This window comes from Artemia sp. Qi Xiang Cuo, chromosome 2 (genome assembly GCF_049724085.1).
Source record: "Artemia sp. Qi Xiang Cuo chromosome 2, ASM4972408v1, whole genome shotgun sequence".
Classification (NCBI taxonomy): domain Eukaryota; kingdom Metazoa; phylum Arthropoda; class Branchiopoda; order Anostraca; family Artemiidae; genus Artemia; species Artemia sp. Qi Xiang Cuo.
This window is the reverse complement of record NC_142795.1, coordinates 56,770,912-56,783,206: the sequence shown is the minus strand read 5'-3', so window position 1 is coordinate 56,783,206 and position 12,295 is coordinate 56,770,912. Positions and strand designations below refer to the sequence as shown.

The window sequence follows — 12,295 nt, the reverse complement described above, 5'->3', positions numbered from 1 at the left end:
CCTTAACCCTTGGGGAAAGTTCTTTAAGTTATGAAATTTGCCCATTATTCACGTAGGGTATTTGTTATTGGGAAGTATCCGTACATTTTTTGGTTGGGGGTGAATTTTCTGATGGGGAGATTTTTCACGAGGAGAATCTTGCATGGGGAGGGAATGTTTCGGGGGGCGGGTAAACTTTTCGGGGGAAATCTCATACTCTTACACTAATTTTTCATTGTTTTCATATAAGTGCGCTTATATGTCCATTGACATAAAAAAAAATCCTTGACATTTTCCATCACATTATCGTTGCACTACAATCCGGAAAAGCCCTTATTCTTCTTTTCGGATTTTCTCTAACACTTCCCGTAAAATTGAACAAAATGGTCTATGAACTGCTCTGATATTGGTTAATGAAGCGTTTATTAAACAAAAGTTTGAAATCTCGTAAATAGTAAAACAATACCAAGACATTTCAAATATAAATTTCATAAATTGGCCAAGATAGATTACTACCCATGCTATCAAAGTCTAAAAATTTGTAAATATGATAACTATTCTAAATGAATTTGATTAGATTGATCTTTTCTGCGAATAAAATAAGGAAAATTTCCAGAGTCTAGTTAAAACAGCCAATGTGTCATTATATTAATCACGAGGTTCTCCTTTATCCACTAACTTTCCTAAGGTCTTTTTTTCTTTTTTGATGGCATGACACTCATCCAAAGGAAGAATTACTGACCAAGAATTCATCTCCTTTCTTACTGTGAAAATAAAAAAAAACAGGTTTTTTTTAACTGAAAGTAAGGAACGACGTTAAAACTTAAAACGAACAGAAATTATTCCTTATATGAAAGGGGCTGTCCCCTCCTCAACGCCTCGCTCTTTAAGCTAAAGTTTGACTTTCTCACAACTCTATTTTTTTTAAACAATAAAAAACTTTAGCGTAAAGAGCGAGGCGTTGAGGAGGGGACAGCCCCTTTCATATACAGAATAATTTCTGTTCGTTTTAAGTTTTAACGTCATTCCTTACTTTAAGTTAAAAAAAACTTGTTTGTTTTATTTAATTTTTGAACGTTTTTGAATTAATGCAGGTTTTGATTTTGGCTCTCTGTACATGAATAATTAAAACGAAATTTCCATATTAATTTTTCTTTTATTTGGCTAAATGGCTTTCTCGAAACTTGTTTAATTTTATTTACGAACGTTTTTATTAGTAATATATATACGTGACTTACGAATTAACTTACGTAACAAACTTCTATATTCATAGATTTTCAATACGTATATTAGGGGGTTCGCCCCCTAGTCAATACCTTGTTCTTTAAGCTAAAGTTCGAGTTTTGTTCCGATTCTTTAAAAATGACCCCTTAATCACAAAGGCCGTTAATTAGAATAAATAGCTCTTATGAAAGTACTAAAAAATCTTTGGCTTAAAGAACGAGGTATTGACTAGGGGGTGAACCGAAACATATACCTAATATTTTCTGTTTGTTTTAAGTTTTGATGTTGCTCCTTACATTCAGTTGAAAAACTTGTTTTTTTTTAATTTAATTTCTGATCTCTTTCTTCAATAATGCTGGGAAATCCTTCACCCCCTTCATAGCAATGTCCCTTCCCCCATGAAAACTTACTTCATGGAAAGATCCTGCCGTATAACCCCCGACCCCCCCCCCCACCTACCAGAAAAAATCCACCCTGAAAACGTCTGTATACTTCCCAATAACGAATACTATATGTTAACATTGGGTAAGGTTCATAAATTTCAGCCCTCCCCCCGGGGACTTCGGGGGATTAAGTCATCCTAAAAGACATAGTTATCATATTTTCGACCATGCTGAACAAAATGGCTATCTCAAAATTTTGATCGGGTGACTTTGGGGAAAAAATGAGTGTGGGAGGGGGCCTAGTCGCCGTCCATTTTTTGGTCACTTAAAAAGGGCACTAGATCTTTTAAACACGCATCCGTGATCTTTCTTCTGGCAAAAAATGCAAAATTCCACCTTTTTGTAAATAGGTGCTTGAAACCTCTACAGTGGGGTTTTTTGATACGCTGAATATGATGGTGTAATTTTCATTAAGGTTCTTTATTTTTTATGGGGTCTGTCCCCCTTTTTTCTAAAATAAGCCAAATTTTCTCAGGCGCGTAAGACTGCGTTGATGCGTAAGACTAAACATGATGAAACTTATATATTTGAAATCAGAATTAAAATCTGATTCTTTTGATGTATCTATTGGTATCAAAATTCCGTTTTTTAGAGTTTCGGTTACCATTGAGCCGGGTCGCTCCCTACTTACAGTTCGTTACCACGAACTGTTTGATTAAATAAAAAAACCAAGTTTTTTAACTGAAAGTAAGGAGCGACTTTAAAACATAAAACGAACAGAAATTATTTCATATATGAAAGGGGCTGTCCCCTCCTCAACGCCTCGCTCTTTACGCTAAACTTTTTAGTTGTTTAAAAAAATAGAGTTGTGGGAAAGTCAAACTTTAGCTTAAAGAGCAAGGCGTTGAGGAGGGGACAGCCCCTTTCATACAAGGAATAATTTCTGTTCGTTTTAAGTTTTAATGTCGCTCCTTACTTTCAGTTAAAAAATACTGTTTTCTTTATTTAATTTTTGAACGTTTTTGAATTAATGCAGGTTTAGATTTTGGCTCACCGTAAATTAATATTCAACACCAAATGTGTATATTAATTTTACCTTTATTTGGTTAAATGGCTTCCTCGAGCGTTGTTTAATTTTATTTACGAACGTTTTTATTAGTAATAAATATACGTAACTTACGAACTAACTTACGTAATGAACTTCTATTTTCATATATTTGTAATAAATATTTTAGGGGTTTTCCCCCTATTCAATACCTCACTCTTTATGCTAAAGTTCGTATTTTGTTCCAATTCTTTAAAAATGACCCCTTAATCACAAAGGCTGTTAATTAGAATAAATAGCTTTTATGGGAGTACTAAAAAATCTTTGACTTAAAGAGCGACGTATTGACTAGGGGGCGAACCCAATCATATACGTAATATTTTCTGTTCGTTTTAAGTTTTGATGTTGCTGGTACTTTCAGTTGAAAAACTTGTTTTTTCTTTATGTAATTTCTGATTTTTTTTTTAAATAATGCTGGGAAATCCGGCACCCCCTTCATAGCAATGCCCCTTCCCGCATGAAAAATTCCTTCATGCAAATATCCTCCCACATAACCCCCGACCTATCCCCCCCCCTCTACCAGAAAAATCTCCCCTGAAAACGTCTGTATTCTTCCCAAAAACCAATACAATATGTTAACATTGAGTAAACTTTATAACTTTCAGCCCTCCCCCCAGGGACTTTGGTGGATTAAGTCATCCTAAAATATATAGTTATCATAATTTTGACCATGCTGAACAAAATGGCTATCTCAAAATTTTGATCGGGTGACTTTGGGAAAAAAATGAGCCTGGGAGGGGGCCTATATGCCCTCCATTTTTTTGGTCACTTAAAAAGAGCACTAGAACTTTTAATTTTCGTTCCAATGAGCCCTCCCACGATATTCTAGGACAACTTGGTCGATACGATCACCCCTGGGAAAACAAAAACAAACAAGGAACAAATAAACACGCATTCGTGATCCTCTACAATAGCTTGAAACCTCTACAGTAGAATTCTATGATACGCTGAATCTGACGGTGCGATTTTCATTAAGGTTCTATAACTTTTAGGGGGTCTGTCCGCCTTTTTTCGAAAATCAGCCAAATTTTCTCAGGCAACTTTTGATGGGTACGACTAAACTTGATGAAACTTATATATTTGAAATCAGCATTAAAATCTGATTCTTTTGATGTATCTATTGGTATCAAAATATGTTTTTTAGAGTTTCGGTTACTATTGGGCAGGGTCGCTCCTTACTTACAGTTTTTTACCACAAACTGTTTGAAAAAAAAAGAATAATACAGAAATTTTCTTTTCAGCAAAATGTTTTTTTTTGTGCAAAAAAAGTCAGTTTTCAAACTTATGGCAACTCCCTCATTAAGCCCATTGCTGGCCTGCCTTCTCCAAGGAGACCTTTAGTCAAAAGATTAGATATAATATTAGTTCATAATATATCCCTAGCACATACTTGCTAAAGCAGAAAAGGAAAAGTTTTGAATAAATCGGGGGAAACGGATGAGAACTTCAATTTCTATGACTTTTGAAACCAGTCATATTTGAGTCTCTCTTTGGAAAATTCTGACAAGTTTGGTAATCATATCACAAAATTTGGCTTACCTATCACGTCCGAACTCGTTCCAATGTACTATAGATATGCTTATTAAGGTCTTCATAGTGTCCTATTGAAATCGGCAGAGGCTGAGAATGGAAGGGAGAAACCGCTGCTCGACCCCTTCCCCCTTGAGGAAGATAATATCTCAACTTAGACCATTTCCACTTGTCCTCCGAAATGATTATTGGCACTGTTCGTAAAAGCTTACGCAGATCAGAATCACTGTCCCGTACTTCCTCGATAACAAGAACAATAATCCTGTGAGGGTGCTTCAATGACATTTCTATTAGCATTGATTTTATTCCCGGTCGATACCATTCACTTTGAATGTAATTATTAGTTAGAATAATCATTATGATTTTAGATGTATTTTCGGCCATGTAGACGCTTTCACCGATAAATCCGGCATTTAATTCGCGATGCTGCATGCACACTCGGTAACAGCTTTCGTTCAGCTCTTTGAGCTCTTCGTAAACTAGATTTTCGTCTTTAACACTGTAGTTGATAAATACATCAAACATTTTATTTTGTTGGGAGCATCTTTTGCACTTTGAAATGCGATATCCTGTCAATCCATATATTTTGTAATAAAGGCTTTGTCTCTTGCAAAAAGCGAACAAAATGAGAAATAGGACAAGGCCGGTTAAGACGATTAAGCCAAATAGCAAAAGTGAATATTTTCTAACTAGTTTCAAAATTGATATGAACGAAACATCATCGTTGTTTAAGCATGTGTAATTCCAGCTTATATACTCCTTTGTATTTGTGAGACAGAGGACTTCTGAGACATCACTAATTTTTACATTGTTTTGAGCTATCCAAATTTGAAACTGTGTCATAAACGAACATTCACATGACCATGGATTATTATGAATATGAATCTCCAGTATGTTAGTTTTTGATAACTCCCAAAATGAAAACTGCCTTATTTTATTGCCCTGTAACTTTAGTGATTCAAGATTTGGTAGCATGCTAAATGAACTGGTTTCAATATATTCTATTCTGTTAAATTGCAAATGAAGCGACTTAAGGCCTTCTAGATTCTCAAATTCGTAACCATTGAGCCGAGTGATTAGGTTATTTTCTAGATGCAACTCGACTAGTTTCTTCAATCCAGAGAAAATGTTTCTTGGGATCACAACTGTCCCAGTAGAATTGAGAAACAAACGAAGCATATTTTTCCTTCCGAGAAAACTGTGGCCAAGAAGATGCTCAATGTTGTTACCATCCAATCTTACTTCAGTTGCGTCCATGGGAATTCCACTGGGAACAAATTTATGACTCCTAAATGAACAATCAACAATATTGCTTGTCCAAGATGAGTCATGGGCACAAGTACAATTTACTGGACAACTCATTTCACAATCACATGCTTCAAAATCACAACAATGACAAAGGGCAAAACAGTGTGATATATACTCGCATAAAAAGCTTTCTTTGGATATAAGAGGTATAAGACCCCCTTTTGTGATGCATTCAATATCGTAATAATCAGCCACCAGGGGGTATAGGGAACTTCCATTCACATGTAATAGCCACTCCATCCTGCAGTCGCAATTAAAAGGATTCGAAGCAATGAAAAAACGAGAGCGGCGTGCCTCAGGATGAATGCGCAATGAGGCTGGTTCTAATTGACGAATTAGGTTTTTTTGTAAATTCACCAACTCCAATAATTTTTTGTCGGCAAAAGTATGCTGTTCCACTTTGCTAATGTGGTTATTAACAGCTATGAATGTTCTTATTGATTTTGGGACTGAAAAGGGGCTTATCGTTGTAATCCTGTTGTGGCTAACATCCAAGTATTCAAGCCCATTTTGTTCTACATTGTAAGAGTTATCTAACGTAGGAATGTTATTATGCTTCATATCTAACCCGAAAAGTTTAGGAGGAATATATGAATAGTCAAAACTGTCAATTTGATTATCAGATATGTTCAACCAAGTTAAATTATGCAACGGCTTGAAAAGCCCATTCAAGCTTGTAATTTGATTCCCTTCCAAATTCAGTGCTTCTAAACCCGGCACGAACTCAAAAACTTGGTTTTCTAGGTAATAAAGGGCATTTCTTTCTAAATTTAAAACTTTTAAGGACCGGAGATTCTCAAATGCACCTGTCTCTATTTCATGCAGAAGGTTCTCACCAAGTTTTACAGTATGCAACGCTGAAAGACCACTAAATGAATTATTTCTAAGCTCTTCAAATTTATTACTTCCAAGATCTAATGTTCTGAGGCGCACTAAAGTTTTCAGTGAAGGAGGAATGTCTTTTAAGCGGTTACCGTACAAAACCAGCTTTTGCAGGCTGGTAAGACTCCGGAAAGAGTCTGGATGAATATAAGAAATACGGTTAAATTCAAGCCTAAGAGCATTAAGGACACGGAGACCCTCAAATGACGTAGCCTCAAGCTTTCCCAATCTATTTCCACTGAGAGATAAAATGTGCAAGTTTGTAAGACCATTGAATGACCCAGATGGAATTCTTTCAATCTTATTTCTGTCAAGATGGAGGATCTGTAAACTCCTTAGATTTCTGAAAACTCCTTGGTCAATATCTGTCAAAGCATTCCCTGATAATCTCAGCACTAATAGACGATACAGCTTCCTAAATGAGTTTTCTGTCAGCGTCCTAATTTTATTATCTGTGAGATCAAATATGAGAAGCTTATCCAAAGAAGTAGAACCGATTTCTTGCAAGTAATTATGAGACAGATTAAGCACTTTTAAATTAACAAGAGAGTCAAACAAATTAGAGTCAGCTCCTGTGATATTATTGTACGATAGATCTAGTGATTCTAGTAAGCTTAGCTCTCGAAAGCTTTCTGTGTCAATCATTAGTAAAGCATTGTTTGACAAATTAAGAGATGACAACCTGTTAAAATTTGAGAACGAATGAGTTTTCAGCACAGATATTTTGTTGTGAGATAAATCAATACTTTCTAAGCGGTTTTTGCAGTCGCTACCGATTGTAAAGTCGTCTACTCCTGCCAAACTGTTGAATGACAAGTTAAGATGTTTTAAATTACTTGTTCTGCACAGAGCTGAACCGGGAAATAAAACTAAACCATTGAAAGATAGGTCGAGTTTCTCTAGCGACTCAAGTCCAAAAAATGAATCAACAAATAAATGCAATCCAATAGTAGAAGCCCAATCACCGTTATAGGAATTAATCTTCAAGTCTTTGAGTAAATAGTTTCCACTGAAAGAGTTTACACTAATTGAAGCAAGCTTACAGCTGCTTACATCTAAGCTTTGAAGTCTTCCAAGATGAGAAAACAATTTTGACTCAAAAGAGCTCAATATTCTTTGGGAAGAGCAATCGATTTTCAAGGATCCATTAAATGAACTTTTAATGAAAGACGTGTCGACGTCGTCAAGCGAACCCAGCCTACAATAAATTGAGGTTTTTGAGACATCCTTGCAAGGTGTAGCAGGGGATTTGGCTACTAGCACCACAGTTATGATTAATGACCATGCTCTTCTAAAGTTTCCATCCATGATTCATTACAAGAGGCAAGGCATTCTCAGGTTTCTGTGGGTAAAAAAAGGAGTTATTTTCATCAAAGTCATAAAGATCTATCATTATGATGACATAAAATAAACAGCCTAAAGAGACGTAACAATACAAATCTATGCATATAAATATATATATATATATATATATATATATATATATATATATATATATATATATATATATATATATATATATACCTTTCACAAACTAGGAACAATAGTCAAACTATTTATCTAACATGGTAAGGATCATGCACATAAGCATACATTTATGTTAGGAGTGGGGAACACATTATGGGGTTAGAGTAAATTAAAAAAAAAATCTACAGAGATGACGTACCTATACAAAACGATAGAAAATCATATACATATAAGAATACATAAGCAAAATAACTTCAAGTGGAAGCAAAGACGCGGTCCCTTTTTCATCAGTGGAGGACTCGGTAAAAAATCATATATTGAGTTAATTGGGTGTAATTGTGAAAAACTGAAATGTGGTAAACATTGAAGCTCCAAGCTCCCCTTCTCCATTTTCATACGTTCTCATCTATTGTTATTGGAGCAATAGCGCTAAGGACATTCCGAATTTACCAAGAGTTTTGGAACAGCCCACCTTGTTTCATAAATTAAAATTAAAGAAACTTTACCTTGATTTAAACCCTCTAAACACACACACACACAAACTGAGCAAGAAACCCCAGAAATCAGATCATAATTCAAAAAAAAAATGGAGGGGGAGGGGATAAAATCACAATCGCTTAGAGAAGGAATAAGAAGCCTCTGGACCTACCCCTTCCAAGATATGGGTATTTTTACATTTTTTTTTCTATTATTTCAATGAGTCTCCTCAAATGTTTATTGTGTTGATTCAACCTTTTGGATTTCGTCGCCTGTTTTGATCCACCCGTTTGAATACTTTCTTGTTGAAACCCCCAGAAATCGGATCCTCATTCAAAAGAAAATTGGAGGGGGAGGGGGGGATGGTAAAATAATAAATGCTTACAGAATGAATAGGAAGCATCTGCACCCACCCTATCCAAAATACTATTATTTTTACGACTTTTTGTTTTATTTCAATTCATATCCTCAAATATCCATTGTATTGATTAAACCTTATGGATTTCATGGCCTGTTTTGATCTACCCGGTAGAATACTTTGATATATTTGGATACTCTCAGAATTGTGGTCATACCAAAAAATATTCCTGATAAGGCCGTATCCAAGGGGGTAGAGGATTTGAACCCCTCTCGAAATGATTGTCTGACTCGTAAAAAGGTAACAAAAACGGATATAAACACATTTTTTATGCGTTTTTTCAGTTTTTTTGTGTACCCCCTCCAAAAAATCCTTATATAAAACACCCCCCTCCCCACACACACAAAAAAAAATCGTGGATATAGCACTGATTTCGGGTCACTTTCTCTGAAATAAAATATATTTCAGGTTTTTCTGATTTTGGCATATGGGCAAGAGAATTCAAATGAGTAGTGGCCTTTATAAGTGTGATCCAAATAAAACAAATACGTGCAAATTAACTGACAGATTTAAAATATCATACAAAAATTGTAAAAAGTTTCAAAATTTGGGAGAGAGGCTCGGGCACGAGCTAAGTTCCCCTTGTAAATATGCCTGTCCTTAAAGATCAAATAACATGGAATTCCATCCTGATTCTATGTAAACAAACTCGCAAGCAGGAATTATTTTGAGAGACTTCATTTCGGGGGGGGGGGATCAGATTTCGTCAAAACAGAAAAGAGCAAAACAACAATTATATGAATAAAAAATACAATAATTAGGAAATTAACTGGTAAGTGACTAGGCCCTGAAGCTCTTTTTCTCTATTTTCTTACATACATGCTTGTTGTGCTCCCATATTCAATCTTACGGCTCTTAGAAAATTTTCCCGTCCTGGAACTACATTTCGACTTGTTTAATAGCTCCCTGTCCTGTACTTTAACTTAGAACTATATATAGTGCATTTAACGAACTTGTTAAGATTCAGGTGTGGAGGAAGGGGGTCTGATTGCACCAGGCTAGTTTTCGCTTGCACGCTAAGGCTTAGCTCATTGCTGCCTCAAGTCACCAATAAAAGCGTTTTCGTAACGACTTAGGACTTGACTGTTTTTTGTTTTTTTTGCAATGAATTATTTCACAGTCTAAATTTAGGTCGTTTTTGCACCAGTTTAGAATGTAAGTCATTTTCGCACCAGTTTAGAACGTGGGTTGTTTTTGCACCAGTTTAGAACGTGGGTCTATCTTGCAACAGTTTAGAACGTGGGTCGTTTTGCACCAGTTTATAACGTGGGTCGTTTTTGCACCAGTTTAGAACGTGGGTCGTTTTTGCACCAGTTTAGAACGTGGGTCGTTTTTGCACCAGTTTAGAACGTGGGTCGTTTTTGCACCAGTTTAGAACGTGGGTCATTTTTGCACCAGTTTAGAACGTGGGTCGTTTTTGCACCAGTTTAGAACGTGAGTAATTTTCGCACCAGTTTAGAACGTGGGTCGTTTTGGCACCAGTTTACATCGTGGGTCGTGTTTGTACCAGTTAAGAAAGTGGGTCGTTTTTGCACCAGTTTAGAACGTGGGTCGTTTTTGCACCAGTTTAGAACGTGGGTCGTTTTTGCACCACGGCAGCGAATTCCATGTGCATAAGCAAAATGAGTGGCCATTGATGATACATATCAAAATTTCTTGTATTATTCTGTTTTAACATGGTGCTACCATCTTTTCTACTAAAATAAAATGTATTTGGAAGGAATGTACTCTCCGCATAATTTGGGGCCCTTTCCTGGAAGCTGCGGAAGAATTGCGGACAACATTGCATATTTCTGAGCCTTTCTATACTTCTAAAAGAATGGCTACATTTATATTCTGATCCAAATACCTCAAGGTGTCTAAGGATGTCCTTAGGGGCAAAAAAAGGCACATGATAGGGTTTCGTTGCCCTCCTATAACTTTCTTCTATAATTTTCAACTGCTATAAAGGAAATCTAGCTTCAGGTTTTCGATCGAAGGAGCCCTTCCCAAGTTTCTAAGATATATCACCTGAACAAAAAATATATCACCTAGTCCAAACAAGCGTCTTCCATCATTACTATAGGATAATAGTCCCCCCCACTAAAAAAACAACAAAGAAACAGACAAAATTAAGTTGATGGAGACTTCTTGGGCAAATCGTTAGAACACTTTCCTCGTGATTTGTTTTATTTTTTCTTGTTTCTTTTTTGTAACAGATATGTTTGGTGAGGTGCAGTATTTTATGGAAAAGATGCTGCACGGGGTGTTGGTTGTCACTGGAGGCCCTGAAAATTTTATTCTAAGTTTATTGATGCTTCTAAAATTCATTAATTTTCAGTTTTCCTTCACTCTTTGGTCCTTTTTGCTCCTATATTATCTATTCATGTCGAAAAATGAAGATCACCGCCACTTTATTTAGGGGATTTCATTTTATGGGAGGGGGGTTAGCTCTGGTCAAAAAAGTAAAAGAGGAAATTATGCAAAAATTAACGATAGCGTGTAGAAAAATATAAGAATTTAGTACATTAAGCGGTAAGTACCTGGGCCCTAACCCCCTCTTCTATATTTTCTTGCTTACAACCTGTTCTGCTTCTGTATTGAATCTTTGCCTCTTAGACAAGTTACCCGTTCTGTTTTAAAAGGAACTACATTTTTACTTGTTTATTTAATTTTATCTTAATTTATATATATATATATATATATATATATATATATATATATATATATATATATATATATATATATATATATATATATATATATATATATATATATATATATATATATATATATATATATATATATCGATAAGGGATGTTTGTTAGTTTGTTATAAGGGAACATATTTTTAAATGTTTTGCTATAGCCTATATTCTAAATGAAAAGAAGGCAAGACGAATCTTGCATTCTTTGCCATTTCTTCTTATTCAGTATCTTGTTTGCAAAAATATTTAATCTAATCAATATAAAAACTAACTCTTACTTTCACTTCGGTATAGGTATTCCTTTCGTTCACAATTATCTATATGTTTCTCTTTCTAAGCTGCTAATTCTATTGGCAGTTTCTTACTACCGACAAAATGCGACAGGGAGCAGGGTAATAAACAAAACTCAAAGAGATAGAGAGCAGGCTCCGTAGGGCGCTTTTGTGGATATGTATGAGCACCCTCTCCCCAATAAGGACGCTTAGGAGATTTTCTTGTTAAGCTTTGGACCACTGAGGCTTTGTATTCATAAAATGAGTCTCTAGTAAAGGCAAATTGTCTCTTAGTTAATATTTGGATGGCATCCAATGAATCCAAAGATTTGCTTTTTGAATTGCCGTCAGTGCCGATCTGTTCTAGTTTGATCTACACAAATTCTATACTTTGTTTTTTATTACTTTGGGCTACCTGAAGAAAAATTCAATGTTAATGACACCTCACAGTGGAAGGTACAAGGGAGGGAATCTTTGTCTCTGTTTTATTCCCCAGGGTAGTATTGAAACGGTACCTTAAAATATATACCGATTAGGATATTTTTGACGGTTCTTTTTATGTAC

The 12,295-nt window shown here is 35.4% G+C and overlaps 1 protein-coding gene across 1 annotated transcript; it reads right to left on the bottom strand.

The window, feature by feature from the left end:
• Nucleotides 1-4,233: 4,233 nt before the first annotated feature.
• On the bottom strand, nt 4,234-11,823 carry LOC148955411 (toll-like receptor 6). Its single transcript, XM_089108182.1, has 2 exons — nt 11,738-11,823; nt 4,234-7,753 (listed from the first exon to the last, which is right to left on the bottom strand). Exon 2 carries the CDS (start codon nt 7,717-7,719, stop codon nt 4,234-4,236), a length of 3,486 nt encoding a protein of 1,161 aa, XP_088964308.1. The 5' UTR covers nt 7,720-7,753; nt 11,738-11,823.
• Between the last annotated feature and the right edge of the window lie 472 nt (nt 11,824-12,295).

Coding starts and splice junctions, on each gene's coding strand:
- LOC148955411 (XM_089108182.1), bottom strand. CDS start 7,719: ATGGATGGAAACTTTAGAAGAGCATGGTCATTAATCATAACTGTGGTG.